Raw genomic sequence first — 22,877 nt, 5'->3', positions numbered from 1 at the left:
TGCCACAGAGTGGACCCCCAGCCCCAAACTTTTACAACTTGACTGACTTGTGTGTATGGATGAACTCTTTTCATTCTAAGGAAGTAAGATTTTATTTTCCTATTGCTACATATCCATGGAGTTCTAAGGTCAGCTGTTGGTATAGTGGCCAGGCACTATGGAAAATCATGGGAAGTTTCAGATTCTCTAAACTTAGACCCGTTTATGAACAATGTCTATTTTTTTTTTAGAATTCATGCTTCAAAAATAAAGAGTTCAGAGTGGAACAGTTTTGAGTTTGGGGTGAAGAAATCAGGATTTAAGTATTTTGTAACCAAAAAACTTGACTATGACTAAATTTACCTAAGACTGGAACTAAACTCTTACAGAAAGAATTTTCAGATGTTTCCTATTTGATTGAAATGAAAATCATGATAGTTTTATATTAAATTGAGATTAATTCAATATATTTCTTAAGGGACCATTTAATTCCTGCATGTAGAATTTAACTTAAAAATGTGGCCAACTAGCCTATTAGAAGTATTAGAAATGTTTGTCAGGCCTACTGTATCAGGCATATTGTAACTTTTATGATGCACCATGCACGTGTGCAGATCAGAGGTAAATCTTTTAAGAACCAGAAATGGAGCCAGGTACAGTTAGCTCGTGCTTCTAATTCTAGAGTTTGGAAGACTTAAGGTAGGAGAATCAGCCACAGTTTGTAGCATGGGCTATAGAGTTCATTGCCAGGCTGTGCCACAGGGCAAGACTTTCTCAAAACTCAACAAACAAAAATTCCCAAACACAAATTTTATGAAACCTAGTTTCATGTTTGCACTTGAAAAGATGATTTTGGTTGGTTGATCATTTGAGTGAATGCATTGTCTTCCTGCTGTGTGTCACTCACTTGTTGAATATCACTGGCTTACCATTTCTTTGCTAGCTTGATGCTGATAAAATCTTTAAATATTTTATTGCATGTTTTTGCAGTATTTTCTCATTAAGCAAATGAACACAAAGTATCCTTCCTTCCTTAAAAGCTGTCTTATCCTATCTATAACTTACTATAGGCCAGAAATATTTCTTTTGTCTCATGCTGAGGATCAAACCTAGGCAAGTCCTTGTTCAGCTAGGCAAAGGCCCTCCTGTTGAGCTGCATCCACAGCTGGGAATGACTTCTTAATTTATTATTCCAGCTAATTGAAACAGGACAGTGTTTCTCATTCAGACAACTTTAAATGTTTGGAGCTTGCCAATTTAGGCATGTCTTAAGTTGCCAATTAAATAGCCCTGGGAAATCTGCCAATTAAGTAAGATAAATGATGGTTAGAGTGACAGCTGTGTTGACATAGTACCTAAAAATGCCCGTGCTAATGTAATTGCACTGATTTGGAGAAGACCAGGGTTCGTAGACTAGTATACCAAGCCAAACTGACAAATTGATGTGCTCTGTTGAAGCAGTAGCCAGCGGGCATGCACAGAGATTTCTCAGAGCTCGTGAGATGGCTCAGTGGGTACAAGTGCTTGCCACCAAACCTGATGACCTGAGTTCGGGCCCCAGGACCCCATGTACCTCCTCCCTAAGTAAACAAATACCTCTCAAAGACATTGTGCTGCATGATGTTTCAGGTACTGTGAAATCAAGTGACTGCTGCATGGGTGGACATTATCGTTTATCATATTAGAGTAGTGAAGAATTTCAGGATTGAAAGACATTTTATTATGGAATCCGGTGGTGACTCCTTTCCCACTTAGGTTCCTCACAAAGAGGTGCTTCAAGCTTCTATGTAAGCTTTGGGACTAAGAGGTCTTGACTCTCCTTCCTCACTTGAGCCAGAAGAGCTCGACTTCTGTTCATTTCACTGGTTAATGGTTTTTCTTTAGAGAAGTTCTGCTTTAAAAGAAGCAAAGCTTTGAATCCTGATTGCAGCTTTCTATATGAAAGGTCCATTGGCTTTTCAAATGTATTAAATACAAAGACTGTAGCACTGACTTACTCCGTGGAATATTAATGAACAGCAGTATACCCACCAGTCAGCTGAAAACAGCACACTGCCAGCACCACTGGCAGTCTCTCCCTCCCGCTTCCCTCCCTCCCTCTCTCCCTCCCTTTCCCTCTCTCCTCTCCCTCCCCTTCTCCTCCCCTTCTCCTCTCCTCTCCTCCCCTTCCATCCCCTCCCCTCCCCTCCCCTCCCTGGTTCTGTACCAGAGAAGGGTTCTGAATTTTGTGTTAGTCATTATCTTTTCTGAATAATTTTACTATGTATAAGTTTTTTTTATTTTATACACATGTATTTATATTTTAAGTACATTATCTTTTACTCATTTTCTACTTATTTTTCTTACATATATGTGTTTATTATAGAACTTAACTGTTAATTCTTACATTATGTGAAAATGGTTCTCTCAGCTTGAGCCTTGGGTTGCTCACTCTATATGAGGTCTCTTAAGTTTGAGTACTGGGTACTGAACCCTAGGTCTTGTGCATGCCAAGCAAGTACTCTATCAGTTCTGTAATATACTGAGCTACATCTCTAGCCCTGTGTGGGGCCTTTGAATAAGCACAAGTGTTGGGCTTTCATTTAGCAAGTCAGACAATTTTTTTTAACTGTGAATCTTTGTGTCTTAAGAGCTCTTGGCTACCTGAAGGGAAGTCTCCTGTTTTCTTCTAAAATTTGCAAAGTTTATTTTTTTTTGTATCTGATGCTTATTCCAGCTGGAATTGACTTGTGTATGCTATGAGATGACAATTTCATTTCATTGGTTTCTCCTGAAGACAGCAGTTGTCTTGGCATCATTCATTTAATAACCTGTTTTCCCCTGATATGTAGTATCTGTTAGGTCAGATCATACTTGTACTTGGTTTCTTTATTCATCTACCAGGATTTTGGTTTTGTTTTTTTTTGGTTTTTTTTGTTGTTGTTTTTTTTGAGGGGGAGGAGGGTAGCTTGACTATCATATTCTTAATTAAGCATAATAGTTTGAAAATCTTTAGAAAGCTCCCCTGACCTTGTTCTTTAATATCATAGCTATTTTTGACTCCAGTTTTCATCCACAATTTGGAATCAGTTTTTCATACTTTACCAAAAATCCTTGTTGATAGATTTGGGACCACCTGTAAATATTTAGGTTGTTTTGGAGAAAATAGATAACCTTCATAATGTTGCCTTTCCATCTGTGAACATGGAACAACTTGTTTCTTCAGGTCTATACTTTCTTTAATAAAGTTATTGTTGATCTTAATAGCTTTTGTTCATTTTATTTTTTGAGATGGGGGTATCACCTTGGCTGGCCTAGAATTTCTTATTTAGAACAGGCTTTCATCATATTTGGGGCAGTCCTCATGCCTCTGCCTCCTGAGTGCCTATATCACCATGCTACCTTTTTGTTGTCTTGTAAGTGCTATGTTTTGAATTGTGTCTTCTGGTTGTTTACTTGGTTTGTGTTGTATGAAGGCTTGTGTAGTGATATTTGTGCTCTACTAAATAAAGCTTGCATGGAGATCAGAGGAAAAAATCAGCCACTATATTAAACAAAGAAGTTAGGCAATGGTACCACATGCTTTTAATCCTAGCATTCAGGAGGCAGAGATTCATCCAGATCTCTGCGAATTCAAGGCCACACTGGGAACAGAGCCAGGTGTGGTGGCACATGCCTTTAATTCCCAGCACTAGTTAACCATAGAGGTCTGGAGGTCTGTACAGACAGACAGGAAGTGATAGAGCTGGGCAGAAAGAAGAAGTGATGTAGCTGGGTGGAGAGAGGAGGTGAGATGGCAGGGCACAGAAAGGATATAGGCGTGAGTATACAGGAAGTAGCGCTCTCTGGAGGCTGAGGAGTTGGTAAGGTGAGGTTGGCTGTGGTTTGTCCTGTTCCTCTGACCTCTCAGTTTTCACCCCAATATCTGGCTTCGGGTATTTTTTATTAATAAGACCGTTTAGCAATTCGTCTTACAGACTTGGATCTCTAGTTTCCAGTTTTTCACCAATAGGTTATTTGCTGTAATTTCCTCTTCCCTGACTGCCCTTATTTTTGCCCTGCACACTTTATCAGAGTGAAGAACTTTCTTCTGTTTCCAACTTGATTATGGATGACAGTTGAATGTTTTAATAAAGATGCTCTTTTGAAATCTCCAATATTTTATTTGTATGGTGATTTACCAATGTTAAACTATTTTTGCACTCTAGAACAAACTCAACATGGTAACCATAAGTCTGCTAATTGTTGAGTTTGGCTTGCTCATGATTGTCTTAGGGTCTGCATTTATGTTGCTGTTGACATTGTCTGATTTGGTTGTCAAGGTTATTTGCTATAATGAAAGATGAGGGAAAATGGGCTGGGTGATATGTTTTCATTACTTTTAAATTTGGTTTCTGGATGTGCAGAAAGTATAAGTAAGTATTTCTTTGAACAGAAGAGGCCTAGTTATTTTATAGTCTTGTGTTAGGAATCCTATTACAATTATCTTTGTTGCTCTGTTTTCATAGTTTCTTGGTTATCATGTTTATTAGATACACACGTCCCATGCATTGTGTGTGTGAGTTATCATATTATTCTTATCCAGAGAATGTTTATGGTTGTGTCTGGTGGAAAACTGGAGTCATGAGGCATCTAAGATTACCTTAACGCATGGTCAGGGATTGAGGTAATTTAAATTATGCTTTGAACTTTACAAGGACTAAGCCATCTCAGTTCTTTAATGAAAAGAGAGATAGACAGATTACCGCCAAATGATTATACATAGAATTTGTAGCATTAAGTGGTGGAATTCAGAAAATAGATTTGATTAATATTTTTATATAGGGTCTCTTGTAACCCAGTCTGGCCTCAGACTCTCTGTGTAGAGATGCCCTTGAGTTTCTGTTCTTCTGCCTCAACTTCCCAAGTGCTGAGACTAACAGTATGCACCACTATGCTTGACATTTTTTTGGGGTTTTTTTTTTTTTTTTTTTGGTTTTTTGAGACAGGGTTTCTCTTGTGTAGCTTTGTGCCTTTCCTGGAACTCACTTGATAGCCCAGGCTGGCCTCGAACTCACAGAGATCCGCCTGCCTCTGCCTCCCGAGTGCTGGGATTAAAGGCGTGCGCCACCACTTATTTATGTAGTAGTAACAGAAAATATTTAAAATTTTTAATGAGTTGGCTAAGAAATGTGTCTAGTGTCTGAGCCTTTAAATCTTTCCTTCCTCAGCTTTCTGGTATTTATTCTTTTCCAAGATTCCAGACTCCTAAGTCCTCACTGCATTGTTCTCTGTAGCACTTTGAAGTAGACATTCTACTTAGTGAGCTTTCCTCTATCATTATGCAAAGCTGAACTTCTTCATCTTTTTTATAGTTTGCAATTTTATGCCAAAATTCATAATTTGATGTGAATTTTGTTCAAATGTGAACATAGTTTTTTTTCTTTTTAAATCTGTGCCTAGTAACTTCCACACCAAAGAAACTTTTGGATACCTTTCTGTGAATTTCATTTTGGTTCTCCTTCTGTCTCTGTACCTGCTTTTTCAGAGTGTTTGAAAAGAAGAAATTTCAGAGTAACTTAGTCACAGAGGTATATTTGCTTTTTTGAGGCACTTAGTAGACTTAGAAATTGTAATCATAGGTTCTAAAAGCACTTTGCTCAACCATTTAGCTGTTTCTAGAATTGACAAGTGATCTAAAACTAGCCTTTAAAATTTCCTAACTTCCTGCTCTTATATCAGTAAGTCTTAACTGCTGGACATATTTGTGCTGCCAATATCTTCAAGGTCACTTATTTTGTTGTGGGAGGGTTCATCTGAATTGCTTGGTCCTTTTTATTTCCTGGAGGTATGGAGTTCTTCATATTGTCTTTAAAAAAAGGATTATTATTTTTAATATGTATGGGTATCCATTGAGGCCTGAAGTAGGGGCTGGGTCCCCTGGAACTGGAGTTACAAATGGTTACTAGGCACTGTATGGATGATGAGCCTGGGTCCTCTGGAAAAGCAGCCAGTGCTTCTAACTACTGAACCATCTCTCTAGCCCCATTCTCATTTTTAAAAATCAGTCATGGGCCAGCACTATGGTTTGGGGGGGTGGGAGGATAGTGGTAGTTGCTGCTAAGCCAGAATACTTGAGTTTAATCCTGGAACCCACATGGTGAGGAATCAACTCCTGGAGGTTGTCCTCTGAACTCTTTATGCACATGTGCATGTAATATTTCTTTTAATGAAAACGGAGGCCAGAGCAATTTACTCACTGGTTAAAGTGCTTGCTGAACAAGTATGAGGCCAGAGTTCAGATATCCAGAACCTACCGAAATGCCTAGTGCCTGTAGTTCCAGCCTCAGGCAGAGACAACAGATCCCCAGAGACTAGTCATACCAGCAAGCTCTGAGTTTGATTGAAGACCCTGCCACAATGAATAAGATGAAAGAGATCAAGGAAGATTCCTGATAGCACTCAGGACTCCACATGCACATATATACACGTGCTTTTGCACCCCCCCCCATTCAGGCAAACATGCATACACACACACACATACACATACACATACACACACACACACACACACACACACACACACACACACACACACGAAAAAAATCACTGCTACTATGAGGCCCTCCAACCTTATTTAACAAAACATTTTTGAAAGACATCACAGGAACAATGCAAACACTGTAGACTTGGTCATTAAGAAACATGGGTTCAATAATGACTTCATGGTTCATTAACTGTTAATTTCTGGGGAGTCTCTGTAGTCTCTTCTTAATCTATATATGTATTTCTCACCTCCGTAAGGTTCTGGGTTTAGGTATGTAAAGTACCGAATGAGAACCAGGCTTGGTACAAGCGCCTATTGTAAATTACTCACTGCTCTCCTTTTTATTCCTGTTCCCAAGCTGATAATACTTGCCTTGCTCAGTGGTTGAACTTCTACCTCTTTATTTCCCTCAGGTGATTCTAGTCACAAGATTCCTATTTCAAACTTTGAATTCGGGCATGACCAAGCAACTGTGTTACAAAACCTTTACAAATTTATCCATCCAAACCCAGGGAACTGGCCACCTATTTACTGCAAGGTAATATCTAGTAAGAAGTTTTTTAAGGTAGCCAATTAGACACCAGAAGAGTTAAAAAGAATTTCAGTTTTGTGTTAGTTATGTTTTAAAACATGTTCATTATGAATTGATTTCTGTGCAAATAGTATGACCTTTAAATTACTAATTTTGGAGGCAACAAAAGCTGAACAGTAGTATTTTCTTCAAATTCCTCCCGAAATACCTGCAGTATCTTTTTAGCCCAATGAATGGATGTTCATTCACTTAACCCTCTTTTTCTTTTCTTTTTTTTTTATGTTTTGAAAAGACTTTTTGCTTTATCTAAATTCTCCAGAATAGTAGTGAAGAATTGGGTCCTAAACTTGTTGCATATTATAAATACTACCATGACCAGATCACATGCTCTGAACATTGACTTCATCATTGGTCTACCCCAAATCTCACTTGCTTTTCATAAACTATTAAAAAATATATATCCAGTTAGTCATAGCAGTAATGTTTTTTAATGTGTGCTATTTTTATATAATTTTCAATTAGTGTGTGTGTCTTTCCTATACACACCCAAATTTGAAAGGACAGTGTTAATTAAAATAATTCAAAAAAGGAGAAAATGCAAGTAATGATTTTTCCCTCTGCAGTCTGATGATAGAGCCAGAGTCAACTGGTGTTTGAAGCGTATGGAGCGGGCATCAGGTGAGCAGAATCTAGGTCATGCAGAAAGTAGTCTATGCTTTCATTTTGACATGTGTGTTCTGTGTGCCCAAATTCACTAATTGTATTTTTCTATTTACTAATGGAAGAAATCAGGCAAGATCTAGAACTTCTTACTGTAGAGGACCTTGTAGTGGGAATCTACCAGCAAAAATTCCTCAAGGAGCCCTCTAAGACCTGGGTTAGAAGTCTCCTAGATGTGGCCATGTGGGACTATTCTAGCAACACAAGGTATTGATAATGATTTTGTAATTCACAAATGTTGGTTTCTTTCTGAACTATATTCTGAGAAATAGACTAGGACTAGGTTTTAGGTTTGTGACTTTTGAATTGTTTTGTTTTGCCTTTTGTGAATCACTTTTCAGTTAAACCTTGTAAACATGTAAAAATGGTTTTTACATGTATGAGTGTTTACCTTTATATACACCACATGAGTTCCTGGTGATCTGGAGACCAGATGAGGGTGTCAGATCTTCTGTTGCTGGGAACCAAACCCAGGGCCTCTGCAGGTGCTCTTTACCACTAAGATAGCTCTCTGGCCTAGGGAAACTTATTTTTAGATATTGTTTTTAATATTATGTTTTTTAGCATACAATAATTGATAGAAAGATACATTGCACCTTTATACTAAGAACAACAGCAAAAAACTTGCCAAATAAACTGATAATTCTTTACCAGTTAGAATTTCTCTACTGATGAAAGAATGCTTTTCAATTTATTTAGACTTTATTTTTAATTTTTATTAAATTGTTTTTATCATATGTATATAATTTATACAAAGTGATACATAAGTGAATTAAATTGGCAAAATGTTTTCTTGAAATAATCCTAGATTTACTGAAAAATTAAAAGATTAATAAAAATAAGCACAATACTCTCTTGGCTTCCTTACACATTTTCATTATAATTTGTCTCTAAATACATACATACTTTTTCTAAGCCACTTGAGAGTAAAAGAAGCCACCCTGCTTCTTTGTGTCTAGGTACACCAATATTTCCTTAGAATAATACTCTCTTACAGAGTACAGATACCAAAGTCAGAATATTGCCATTGACACAGTGCTATTATCTAAGCTGAAGTTCATAGGCTGCCAGTTCTTTTGTGGTGTCTTTTATATCAAACAGTATCCAGAGTCCAGTCCTGGATCACATGTTGCTGGTCATGTGTGCATGTGTGTTACTTGGGCTTACCTGGAATTCATGACTCCCAATGCTGGTATTCCAGGCATTCCCCACTCCTGGAGGCCTTAGTCTCCTCCAATCTTAATTTTTTTTGAAGCGTGAAGTCCAATTAGTTTATAAAATGTTTCTCAGTTTGAGTTGGTTTATATTTCCTATGACTAGGTTAAGGTTACACTTTTTAGGAGGAATACCAAAAATAAAAAGTGCTATGTCTTCTCAGTGTGTCACACTTGGAGTATATTTTGTCATTGTGTCCCATTCCTGATATTGAGAACTTGGTCATTTGTCTGAGATTGGTTAGAGTCACCTTTGAGCAGTTACTACTGTGCACCTACCTCATAATGGGCTGACCTGTGCTCAGCAGATAGAGAGAAGGCCCTGGGTTCAATCTCCAAAAAAGTAGAGTATTTTTGCAGAGAAATAGAATTCCTTAAATTACCAAATACTAGTTCTGGCGTCCAGTGATGATTTTGTTGGAATGGTTCCTGCCAAGCTTGTGAAGGTAGTGACTTTTCTTAATTATTCTTTCAGTATTTACTAGTTAGAATTCTGTAATAAAGTGCTTTTCTTCATAATTTCTATGTGAATATAGACTTAGGAGTTGTTGTTTTATCTAATGAATTATATATACTCTATTAGCACCAGGCTTGAGTGCTTTTTGCTTTCTGGTACATTCTAGCTTCATCTTGTATTTCTCCATTCCACCCTTGAGTTAGCAGTTTCTCCAATAGACCCTTGTTCCTCTCAAGGGCAAGTGGTGCTGAGTAAGAACCTGGTCAGAATATGTCTTACTGTTTGAGTTTTTGGATGCACTGAATGAAATTTCAGTGTTTGTGGAACCATGACAGTTCAGGACTCATTTCTAGTTGACTTTAATCTGAGGATAGAGTCACAGTAATTTTCTCAAAAGTTACTTGGATTATTTCTTTTTCACCCCTTCACAATAGTTAAATTCCACTTTGTTGGTTTAATTAGCCTTTAGATGTAAAAAGTACTAGCATTATTCAACAGTGTATATTCACTTCATTGAAACCCTATAAAAGCTTAAAAATTAACTTGGGAAGAACTGAATCTTAATAATGTTGAGTTGTGTCCACGGACAAAAGTTGTTTTTCTGTTGTTCAGATGAACACTGTCTTTGTGATATCTTTGCTTCCCACACAGGTTTATAGGTCTATTATTGGTGTATTGTTGAGGGGAAGTTCCTTAGGAAAGAAACTGGTTTAATGAAGCTTCATAATTCTAATGGAGTAAATTTAGTGATTGGTATTTTTCTGGAAAACTACATATGGTAAAATTGATTTTTAAATGTTTTTAGATGTGTGCAAGGAAGGTGGCCTAAAAAAATTTTGTTTCTAAAGTTTCATTGTTTTGTTACATCCTATAGATTCTAAAATGTCATTTTGAATAAGTACTGTTTAATTCATTCTCTAACATATTAAAATGCTTTAGAGTGAGCAGATGGAAAGGCCTTCCTGGATTTTGTTTCTTTTAGTAAATTATGGGTGTTTGCATTAAGACCAAACAATGTTGATTACTATATCAAAACTATAGAAGTTATTTACGTTTAGGGTATTTTTGATAACTCATATCAATTTTATGAATTGTCCTGTGAGCATATGAGAATATTGTGTACCCTTTGTTTTCAGTAGTAGGATTTGACTCTGTCCACAGGATCTACACTGATTATCGACTAGTTGTTCTTCTGTTACTATAGTTAACACACAAGATAATCAGCTATAAAAGGGCTGATTTTGATTTCCAAGGCTCAGGTCCCTGATCAGTTGGCCCCTTTGCTTTTGTGACTGTGTTCAGACAGTGCCTTGCAGTGGGGAGTGTTTGTGGTAAAGCAAACTGCCTCACCTCATTACAGGGAGGGGAAAGAGGAGGGAGGAGAGTGATATTCTATAGTTGTCTTCATGGACACACACACCAGCCTCATCTACCTAGGGCCTCCCACTCATACCCCACTCCTTTTTAAGATAAGGTCTCACTGAGTAAACCAGACTGTCCTGGAACTCACTATGTCCATCAGGCTGGCTTCAAACTTAAGAGATCTGCCTGCCTCTGCCTCCTAAGTGCTGGAATCAAAGGAGTGCACCACCACACCCTACACTCTGTGTATTACATAAATTTCTGTCACCTCCCAATAACTAAGCATGGGCCTTAGCAGGAACAGTCTGTACCTTGAGCTCATGATCATTCTGCCTCACACTCCTGAGTGCTGAGAGTAGATGTTACCATGTCTGCAGATTTTCTTATTCTTCAGTACATTCTTTGTCCTCTTGATATATCATCTCATCTATTGAGAGTAGAGTTTTACTGTTTCCATACCTCCTTATACATAGTGTAATTTTAAGATGGTTGCTCTTTTATTTGGTGTCTGTACATTAAAAAGTTTGGTGATTCTTGGTGTATAATAGGTTGAAGGGAGACTTAAAAAGTATTTTCTGGTTTTTTGCATGGTTAAGATTTCCAGTCACACTTGTGTCCGTGAATTTCTGGAAAATACAACTCCATTGAGTTGTATATTCCTTTTGCAAAGCTTATCATTTCCTTAGCTCTAACGATAGGATTTTTTTTTAGCCTAGAGACTTCCCTACTTTGCCATCCTTTATGTTGGTAGCTTCTCTCAGTTTGTTATTTAAAGTCCACTTTCTGAGGTGTCTGTTAAACCATTTCAGTATGCAGAAATTGCCTTCTGTTTCTAGAGCTTTTTCACCGATTGTAATTTTTCTTTCACTCTTTAATTTCTGTTAAGGAAATCTATAATATATGCTACCATATTATCTTCCACTTTATTTTCTCTTTTTACTCTTTAATTATTTGACAGTTTTCTGGGTTTTTTGTTTGTTTGTTGTTTGTTTCTTTTTCAAGATGACTATATTTCTTTGGGCACTTCATAATCTATTTAGTTTTTTTTTCTGTTTTTGATTTCTGGGTCTAGTCAACTCTTTCTCATTCAAGAAATCATTTGGTTCTGAATTTTTCTTATTCGGAGTATGTTTCCATATTCTTACACACTTGTGTGAGAACATTTAATTCCATGTGGAATGTTATATTAGAATGCCCCATGTGTTTTTGGAAGTTACAGGTGCTTTCTTAGTTTCCATGTTCCAATAGCTTTCTGTGGATGAGGCCTTCTGTTTCCTTTGTCTCTTGGGTGGCAGTTTTTGACAGATTTGTGTGTTCAGTTCAAGAGCTCCCTCTTCTGTCAGTGTAGCAACCAGCATACAGGTTCACACTAACATTTGCAGTGACTTGGATGGAAGGTGGCTGGCTTTCCATTTTTGTTTGTTACAGTGTTAAGTTCAGTAGATACAGGCTCAGCAAGACTAGGATAGCTTTATTGTAAGGCGTTTTTTGAGGCCTGTGCCAGAGTTGGTTCAGAGAGAGAGACTGAAGAAAGACATAGTGCTGCAGCCAGTGTAGTGAGGAAGCATTCGGACCAAATGCCTCTGCCGTTCAATTTTAAACACTGCTCTGAAGGACCTGCTGAAAGACTTGGTAGTAAATGGCTGATAACACTTATCTTCTTCTGTTTTTGTTTTTTGTTTTTTTTCCAAGACTGGGTTTCTCTGTGTTGTTTTGGTGCCTGTCGTGGATCTTGCTCTGTAGACCAGGCTGACCCCGAACTCACAGAGATCCTTCAAGTGCTGGGATTAAAGGCATGCACCACCACTGCTTGACTAACACATTATCTTAAGGTCTAAGAGAAATGGTTAAGTTTTATATTGATGCAGTTTAGTACTTAAGTAATAAGGTAGTATCTATCATACTATTGTGGAGGCTAAAACATTTGAATTTTAATAACTTCCTGTTCTTCTAATGTTTAGTATCAAGTTGTCTTTAGGTTGACTTACAGTCTGTGACATGTTGACTAAAGCAATACAGCCTTTAATCAACAAATACTGACCCAGGCATAGTGACACACAAAATGAATGGTCAAGGAGACTATTTAAATTGTAATATGAAAGCTAAGAATTGAAGCAGAAAAAGGATAAAAAATGAAGAGAGCCTTGTTAGAAACAGGATTTTACCAAGTAAGAAAGAAAATAGATTGAATTTCTTAAAGGTCTTTGAGGTTTCTATTACAGATGTATTGAAAAGAGATAGGAAAGGAGGTATGGATCCTATGATTATTAAATGAGCTGGTAATAAATGATCTGGGACTAGGGTGGTGACAGAGACAGAGAGGAATGGGTTTTAGATTGGTAAAAAGCAGTAGGCCTTGCTTAAAGATTAGAACTAGGGGGAGAGAATGGAAACAATAACAACTCAGGATTGGCTACACAGGGTTTAGCATATTCCAAGAGACTGGTGAAGTGTCTGATGAACACACCATGTGTAGATGAGATCATTACAGAGGCTGAGCAAGAAGAGGACTCAACACAGAACCAGAACCCTTAGTAGTAGACTTTGCCATTATCATAAAGCTTGGGCAGAGACTGTCAGCACTCCCAGCCTACAGTTGCTGTATGACACAAAATATAGTCATTGTCAGTGTTCATGATGAAGACTGTAAGGTGAAATGTGAAGCCATGCTGGGTGCAGTAACTTCACAGACCACCTTGAGCTACTTACTTCCTGAGTTAGGGCTGTTCTTCACTTTTGTTTCTTAGTTTATCTCATTCTTTGGGAATGTAAATTGTCTTTCTATGGCCTTTTTCACATTGCAGATTTTCTTTGAATGTTTGATTCTCCTTGGTTATGTTTATATTTAGAAAGGAGGCTTCAAAACCAAATAACTGGTCTATCTTGTGTAGTGGGAACTATCAGCTAATTGGGTTTCCTGCAGAGGAAACTGACAAAAGAGCCTAGTGAGTTGAAATCTGAATCCTAAATTCAAGAGCAGTCAGTGTATTCCCTTATGTGAATTGACAACTCTTTGAAGAGAAATTCAGCTTCATAACCTGCATTGGCCCTTCTTTAGTTTACTATTTGTATGTGTACATATTTGGTGTGGGTGTGGATGTGCCTGTGTATGGAGATGAGAGGACAGTGGGAATAACTTCCTTCCTTCCACAATGGGATCCAGGGATTGAGCTCAGGTCGTCAAGTGTACATGATAAATGTTTCATCTCATGTCTGCTTTTGGTATGGACATGTCCTTGAGTCCAGCACCTTGCTAAAGTTCTGATAGGCAGATCTTCTGGGAGATCTTTTCTGTCATGCCTATTCTGTGAACCACAAAGGCAGTGACTTCTTAAGTCACTGTTCTTTCATTTAGTTCTACAATTTTATTGTCTTTTATAGAGAAGCCTGATTGTATTTTCTCCTTTATTGTGTGCATCTAGTTAGTTGACTGTGATTTTCAAAAGACTTGGGGACAAGAAATAAATATATTCATGTATTTAATTTACCATCTGAACTGAAATCTTGGCAAAAGTAGTATTAAGAAGTGAGGTTTTAGCCGGGCGGTGGTGGCGCACGCCTTTAATCCCAGCACTCGGGAGGCAGAGCCAGGCGGATCTCTGTGAGTTCGAGGCCAGCCTGGGCTACCAAGTGAGTCCCAGGAAAGGCGCAAAGCTACACAGAGAAACCCTGTCTTGAAAAACCAAAAAAAAAAAAAAAAAAAGTGAAGTTTTATGTTGTGATATCTCTTTAGAATTCCTTTGTTCAATTAAATGAGCTTTTTATGTTTAACAAAAAATTGAGAAAATCTTGTATAATACATGAAGCACTAGAGTAGGTTCTGTAAGAAACGTGGGAAAGACTGACATGATGGTCCTTACCCTTAGTCTCCTGTCCAATAATAGCAGTAAAACATGTGAACATACTAAAGTGACTTCTAAGAAGCATTTAAAAAGTTTCAGAGAGCCAGGCGGTGGTTTCACTTGCCTTTAATCCCAACACTTGGGAGGCAGAGGCAGGTAGATCTCAGTGAGTTGGAGGCCAGCCTGGTCTACAAAGTGACAGGACTGTACACAGAGAAACCCTGTCTCAAAAACAAACAAACAAAAAGTTTCAGAGAGTAATGTCTAGTCAGATTAGAGACAAGTCACTTCAGATTACCTCAGTGTAAGGGTTTTAAAACTAGGAAATACTTTATGGGGTGAATATTTTATCTGTTCTTTTGGAAAGATGGAATTTCTGTGGGCGGAGATGTGGACTGAAGAGTGGACATTGCCAATAGAAAGCAGCCTCAGTAGTGGTTCAGGAATGAGGGGATACACAGACTATAACAAAAGCCATTGAGTGAGTCTGACTAGAAATACAGCTGTAGGATGGTGGGCATTCTAAGGGTAGAGTTTTCCTTGGAAGAAGGAATGCTAACCTGAAATAGGGGCAGAAGCAATCACCAGGACTTTTTTTTTGAATAAAAAGAAGGTAAATAGCCTTTATGCTGCATATATGTGAATGAAGCAACATCAGGGCCTTGGGGACTAGGTAAATTGACTTCAATATACAGAGGAGTTGGAGAGATGGTACATACTACTCTTCCATAGGACCAGGATATAGTGAGAAATCCAGAGTCTGTTTAAAGGGCAAATGAATTTACTAAGGGGAAAAACTCACTGTACAGAACAGAATAGTAGTGGGTTCTGGAATGTTGTTCTGGCCACCTGAGTCAGGCCCGTATCTAAAACCACAAGGCACATGCATCTCAGGTCTTAAGAGTCACCAAGAGGCCACACCCCAGGGGTGTGTACTTCAAGGTCATAGGCAGGTAGAGCAGTTACCTGAAAACAGCTGTTCACTACACCAGAGTTCAGTTCCAAGAACCCATATTGGGTTACGCCTGCCAGTAACTATTACTCAAGAGAATATGACCCTTCTGGGCTCCATAGGCACCTTCTTTCACACACACACACACACACACACACACACACACACACACACACACACACACTTACTTAAACATTTTTTAAAAATACACAAACCAGATCTGATTTTTTGACAGGTTTAGACAGGTACTTTAACTAGAAAAAGACTTGTATTTTTAGGAGTATTGGTGCACTTTAGAGGAACAAGATCAGTAAGTGAGTAAAATCAGATTAAACAATGTATCAGAAAGTTTTCCTGTGTCCCACCTGGTTGCATAGTGGCTCGGTACCAAGTAAACACACAGAGGCTTATATTAATTACAAACTGTATGGTCTATGGCTCAGGCTCATTATTAACTAGCTCTTATAACTTAATTCAACCCATTTCTACTCATCTATGTTTTGCCATGTGGTTTTGTGGCATGACCTGTTCTCTCACATCTTCTCCTGGTGATGGCTAGCAGCATCTCCTCTGACCCGACTCTTTCATCTCCATCTTCAGTTTGAATGTACCACCTAACTTTATTCTGCCTCACCATTGGCCAAACAGCTCTAGTTATCAACCAGTGAGAACAACACATATTCACAGTGTACAGAAAGACATTCCACAGCACTTCCCCTTTTTTGTCTAATTAAAAAGGTTTTCATTTTAATATAGTAAAATTACATATAACAAGACAGTTATCAAGCAAGAATTACAGTTACAATATCTATTCTATTTGTATTTAGCAAAATTAAAGGAAATATTCTATCATTTATATTTGAGTCAAAAGTTTCCTAATTTACCTTTTATCATAACCAAGGAAAACTATCTAATCTTTGTATTACTTAAGTGAACAGGAAGTGCATTGTAAGCAACTTCCAAAATTCTAGAAATGACAAAGACATCTGGCTGCTTGGGCAGTCACCCAGAGTTCCTCTGCAACATTGGGACATCCATCTTCAGCCAACAGGCCTGGATTCTCTGGCAGACTTTTTTTGTGAAGCAGGAAATTTGTCTCGCCTATTGGCAAAGTTAGTCAGTTGCTTTTCCCTGTGTCCTGCAGAATGTCTGGCAGTCTTCTCTGTGAAGCAGGAATCTGAAGGACCATCTCACCTTGTTTTGGCAAAGTTCAGTGGTGGCCTTCCTATGGGTCCTGTGTGTACAGTTTACACAGCACCCTATCAAGCAGTCAAGGCTAAGGTGGCTTTTGCCACAAAGAGAGCAAACTCCATAATGAGTTTCTTTGATGCCCATCATCTTCTTTGAAATAATTGGTGCTGCCAGGAATAGACATGTCTCAATGTCTAGAAAAGTCTAAGTTCTTAAAACATTTTAAGTGCCATACTGTAGGTGTTTGAAGTGTTTGACGATTACCTACCCAACTGAAATATATCTTTGAATATCTAGACTTAAAACTTAACTAATATGACTATAAGTTTGATTATCATAGATGACTATTAATATGCATTTCTTAATTATATATTACAATTTTAAATGAGTTGCATAAACATACCTTAAACAAGAGTAGAAACATATATACAGTATAACAAAATTAACTTTAAATTTGTATCAATAAACAAAAATCCATACCAATGTAAAGTATGTAAGATTTAATAGTTTTTTTATTAAAGTAGATTCAATAATCTACCCTTTTATTCTATCATTTCTTATCATATCCCCCTTTTTTCTTTTAGAAAGAGATTGATTATGATCAGTAATACTTTGTAATCAAACTCCTAATCCTAAATAAAGACAAACATCCATAATCCATTTTTTGGAAATGTGGGTAGTTTTCTAGGCTACTTCCTGCTGATTGGGTGCTGGTAATCTTTGGGGGACCCTGAGAAAATTTAAAGTTAAGGTCAAGTCATGACTGGATTAGTCTGTGAGGCTGGATCATCATAGCCAGCAGCCTTGACCCTGTTCTGGATGCAGAACTCAGAGGGAACTGCAACAGAGGCATTTTGATGGATCATCTGGGCCATTCATTTTCATTGGTGTCTGGTCCCCTTGTCCTGAAAATGCATAAACTTTTAAAGGTAACATACATATCTGCATTAATACAAGTACAAACTGTGCATTGTACAAAAGTCAGCTAAAGATGTCTTGTTATGTGTTTCAGCAGGTGAAATACACATCACATTTCTTGCAGTTCTCTCAGGTATATGTTTTTATATCTGTAGTCAGGATTTCCAGAGGTCTTCCTCAATTAAATCGATCATCTTTAATTTTGAATGAATCCATAGTCTCTCATTTCCTGTGGAAGAAAAAACATAACCTCTCCCCGAAAGTGGCATACCTTTTTGACTTAAATTTTGGAGTCAAGATATTTTTAAAATATGTAGGTTGGTTTAATCCAGCAGCTTTTATAATCAAATGTCTCATAGAAGTCAAAAATGTTAAAGACAACCCAATAGTATACATAATCCAGACTGTGCATTTTCCATCCTCAACGTGGCTCACTTTACTCCCCTTTCTAAGGACTTTTAGTATTTTAAAACTATCTATGTTTTTAAGACTGTCTATACCTTCTCTTTACTCTCCCAAGCCTATGTATAATTTAAACACACTGTAATCCATTTAAATGGAGTTTTTTTTCCCCATTTGAATCTGTTCTTATTGTGTATCTGTAATCATTTTCTGAGCATTGCTTTAAACTGCAGTGTGACTAGGACAGAAGTGGCAGCCCTGGCTGCTGGTTTTGCCTCACTCAGCTTTTCAACATGGCGGAGATACATTTACGGCCAGCTCTGGGAGCCATGCTTACTGTCAATTCTGGGAAGCAATGGGTCTATGCTTCCATCAAATAGCATGTAGTCCAGAAACCTTTTTTTTCCTTGTCTGTACTAGCAAAAGCTAAATCCACCGTGCATTGCTCTGTGCAGCTTAGGGATGCCTCTATACTGCAGCAGGAATCCTCCATACTGTGCTCAAGCTTATCTCAAATGCCACATCATCTCTGTACTATGGCCTGCATGAGAAACATGAACTAGGAAGCTGCTCTTGGCTCCATTTCTGTGCATTCAGAATCTTTTTGTAAGGTTTTTCAGGTCTATGTGGATCAACGCCCCACATTGGGTGCCAGATGTAGCTGGAAGGATTCATGTGTCCCTCCTGACACTGCTTGGTCCCAAGTAAGCAGAAAGAGATCCCACAGCAAAATAGTACCACTTTAAATAGGGTAACCCTAGATTTAGAAGCATTTTTGTTTGGGGGGGGGTTCAGAATTTTGTTTTTGTTCTAACACTTGAGTATATTATTTTATTGATTTGTGTTATTTTTTAATTAAGTGTCTGCGTGTGGGTTTGTGCACATGAGTGCTCATGAATTAAGAGTCCAGAAGAGGGCATTGAAACCCCCTGGAGATGGAGTTGCAGGCAGTTGTAAACTGATATGAGCTAGAAACTGAAAGTGTGTTCTCTGGAAGTGCAGTTTGCACTCTTATCCACTGAGGCATTTCTCACACTCCTTGAGTACATCTTAAAACTGACCTATAATGGAAAGCATGTATCTGGGTAGGTCCTCTAGACAAAGAACAAAACTAATAACCAAAACTAAAACTTACTAATTCTATATGATTGTCTACAAAGTTAAGTTTGGTTCTTCGGTCCTCAATTTAGAGCTTTATGAATCACATTTATTGGATCACTAGTCTTTGGAATACAGAGGGAGTTTTTAGATTTATGTTAGATCAGTTAACTATCACTTGGCACAAATAACTTTTTAGTTACTGTATAGCATTTTTGTGGTTTTAAATGATTCTTGTTAAGTTTAGCTAAGCTTTATTGTTCACAATACTGTTCTAAGTCTTAGTAGATGCACTTACTGGAAAGGCTCTCATAAAAGTGTGATGTTCCTGTGTTTGTAACTCTGGGTTGAATCACTTGACTTTGGTCATTTCCTTTCCAACTTTTCCTCTTGTCTCTGTTCACACATCACTTTCTCAGTGGTGCCTTGCTGGTCACCCCATCTAAACTCTTGGCCTCTGCTTCACAGTGTTGTCATCTTTTTTTAGAATTTTTCATTAAGCATGCATGTCTGTCCTTTTGATCTGCCTTCCCCACTAGAAAGTAAGTGTAAGGTGATTTCATTCAGTAATGTGTCCTTCATACCTAGATCAATGCCTGGCTGAGTGTATGCAATTCATGTTTAGTGGCTGAGTATATGTTAACATTAGTTACTGCTCTCTAGAACCCTCATGTTAAGGTAAAATTTAACTTTGTGGTTATGTGTAGTTTGCATATTAAGAATTTAGCATACAACTCTTTTAAAATCTGGATTAAATTCATCTTTGAGGGCCAGTGAGATAGCTGAGTGAGTATAGGTGCTTGCCTCTCAGAGTTTGATCCCGGAAACCCACATGGCAGAGGGAAAGAAGCAACTCTTCAAGTTTCCCTATGGCTGCCACATAAGTGCACACACAAACAAGCAGGAAGTGTAAGAAATTTTGAATAATGGTATCAGCTAGGTGAATTGGAAATCTGGCTTATAAAAATCCCTACATGGTTTAGTTAGTTCAGCTGCTTCAGTTAGTGCTGTGTTTCTCCTCATAGTGGGGATGGCACCAGAGACTTACCATAAGCTCCATCCTCAACCATTTGTTAGTACATTAAACTTCTTTTTCTTGTACAGGTGCAAGTGGCATGAAGAAAATGATATTCTCTTCTGTGCATTAGCTGTTTGCAAGAAAATCGCGTAAGTGTGGGGAGGAGCCCCCCTCAGTGCTGTGCTCTGCAGGGAGTCCCTTGTGCCTGTTGTGCTTGCTCTTGTTTGTCAGCTGATGGAATGGCTGTCTGCTCAACTTTCTTACTGAACAGTTTATGTGAATCTTCAGAAGCATTTATTGAGGTTTTTCCTTCCTAGGCCCCTTAGGAGAGAGACCATTTCCTGCTAGCATTAAGGACATCACTTTCTTGTAATGGTGCCCTAAAATTGTAAACTAGTTCCTCTCATTTTGTAGTGAGGCACCTACAGTTCTGTTCTAGTTTGCTTTCTGGTGGTGCAACAAGCACCATGACCAAAAGCAACTTAAGGGAGGAAAGCATTTACTTCTAGTAAGCCCATCATCGAGGGATGTCAGGGTAGGAACTCAAGCAGGAAACAGGAACTGTGGAGGAATGCTCCTTGCTAGCTCACCCTAGGCTCATGTTTAACTAGGTTTCTTATGCAGCCTAGGGTTGGTGCTGCCAATGGTAGGCTGGCCCTCTGGTTGATTAACAACAAAGACAATGCCCACAGACCTGTCTGAACCAGGCAATTCCTCAATCGAGGCTTTCTTCTCAGGTGACTCCAGGCTATGTCAAGTTGACAATTGAAACCAACTAAGACAAGCCCCAAGTCTCTGGGTGCTCTGGTAATACCTTTCCATGGAAATGCTTCTTAGCTCTGAGGATTGACTGTTCATGGTTGTAGTTTTATTTCTGCGTCTGCCTTCTTTCCTTCAACATTGGAGAATCCTACTGATCCTTGCACTCATCCCTGTAACAAACCTGAAATTTTATCTACTGACTGTGAGATGGCTTGCCAGTGATAAATGTTCATGGTTTGCATGCTGCCTCTTCCCATCTCTTCTCTCTGAATCTTTAGATTTTTTTCTCCAAATTAGAATATTACCTCTGAGATGCTTTCTTTGTTGGAAAACTTAACCTGGATACTTTCAGAATGAACTGGATGAAGTTGCTCTAGTGAGATCTGTCTTCTCTTTTAAAGGTACTGCATCAGTAATTCTCTAGCCACTCTCTTTGGAATCCAGCTCACTGGAGCTCATGTACCACTACAAGACTATGAGGCCAGCAATAGTGTGACACCCAAAATGGTTGTATTGGATGCAGGGCGTTACCAGGTAAGGAAACCTCTGTTGTCAGCAGAATCTTGGATATATGTAACCTCCTTGAGGGAAAATCTGTTTCCTTTCTTGTTTCTAGTTTGATTCTAAGCACAGTTTCTCTGTTCAAATGAAGATATATATTTCCTCACTCATTTGAAAGTAGTGTCTTTGATTTTTTAGCTTCTAGACTTCCTTCAGACCGTCTTCCTAAAATTCCTAAATTTTGAAACTCATGCTATTTGTGCTGCAGAACCTATATCCTGACTGGGGAATCAATAGGCACTTTAGTTGGGACTCCTCATTCGAATAACACTGACCCAAGAGAGCAAACAGTTTCCAATATTTTATTCTCATTTTTCCACTGAGTAATCCTTCCAGTTCCCAGTTCTCTGTTTCTTCACTCCCTCTCCTCCCTTCTCTCGTACTGCGTAAGTCCTCACCCAGTGCTGTTGCTTCTGATCTCAACTTCAAATAACCTCTTCTCTGATTCCCACCATCTTCCCTAGCAAGCCAGTACCAGCAATTCCTTGACCTCTGCTATGACCTGTAGTTCACTTATAGCTCCACTTTCTCATGCTCCTTTACAGAGCTACTGCATTGAACAACCACAGGACACTATTTGTGTGTATAAAGTTGTGTCCTCTTGTTTGTATTTTCTTTTTCCTACCTCCATACCCCACTTTACTGTCTTCCATCCCAACTTTTAGTTTTAGTCTGTCTTTTCTACTACCTTATCTAAACTCCATTGGTCCTCCTGTCTTCATCGTGCTTGGTTGACAGACTAATTCTGATTAAATCTAACTCTTCACCTCCACTCCTTATATTTGTAAACTGAAATCAATCTAGAATGAAACTCCCTGGCAGCAAATAACTATAATCCCAGCCACTCTAGAGGCTAGGGAAAGAAGTTCACAAGTTCAGGGTCAGCCTGGGCTGCATAGCACGTTTGAGGACAGCCTAGACAGCTGAGTGAGACTATTTGCTCTCAAACTTAAATAATGGAGGGGTGTAATTGCCTGATATGTACAAGTCCCTGAGTTTAGTACACACACACACACACACACACACACAGAGAGAGAGAGAGAGAGACAGAGAGAGAGAGAGAGAGAGAGAGAGAGAGAGAGAGAGAGAGAGAGAAGAAACTTCCATACCACCCACCATAATGACTAATCTTAACTAGATGTCTTTTATGATCAGTTTCAGCAACTCATTGGCATTGCCTGTAGTTATCGTTTCTCTAGTCTTAATTATTTCTCATGTATTATCTTTCAACTTCTATCACCTTTTCCCCTACCTTTGCTGTAGCCAGTACTGATGCTGCTGCTGCTTCTCCAGGAAAGCAGAAGTAATCACAGGTTCTCTACATATTCCTGCCACCTCACCTATCTGCTTCTTTATTCTCTGCT

General features: G+C 38.4%; 1 protein-coding gene across 1 annotated transcript in view; it reads left to right on the top strand.

Moving 5' to 3' along the window:
* Positions 1-22,877, top strand: part of Mael (maelstrom spermatogenic transposon silencer) — a 30,256-nt gene that overhangs the window by 5,782 nt on the left and 1,597 nt on the right. Inside the window, exons 6-10 of the mRNA XM_042258513.2 lie at positions 6,898-7,022; positions 7,640-7,694; positions 7,802-7,943; positions 20,277-20,339; positions 21,354-21,486. Of these exons, the coding sequence (XP_042114447.2) occupies positions 6,898-7,022; positions 7,640-7,694; positions 7,802-7,943; positions 20,277-20,339; positions 21,354-21,486 (518 nt within the window). The remainder of the gene's footprint in view (positions 1-6,897; positions 7,023-7,639; positions 7,695-7,801; positions 7,944-20,276; positions 20,340-21,353; positions 21,487-22,877) is intronic.

This window comes from Peromyscus maniculatus, chromosome 11, assembly GCF_049852395.1.
Source record: "Peromyscus maniculatus bairdii isolate BWxNUB_F1_BW_parent chromosome 11, HU_Pman_BW_mat_3.1, whole genome shotgun sequence".
Lineage (NCBI taxonomy): Eukaryota > Metazoa > Chordata > Mammalia > Rodentia > Cricetidae > Peromyscus > Peromyscus maniculatus.
The sequence above is the reverse complement of the archived record's forward strand: the minus strand, read 5'-3'. Positions and strand labels throughout refer to the sequence as shown.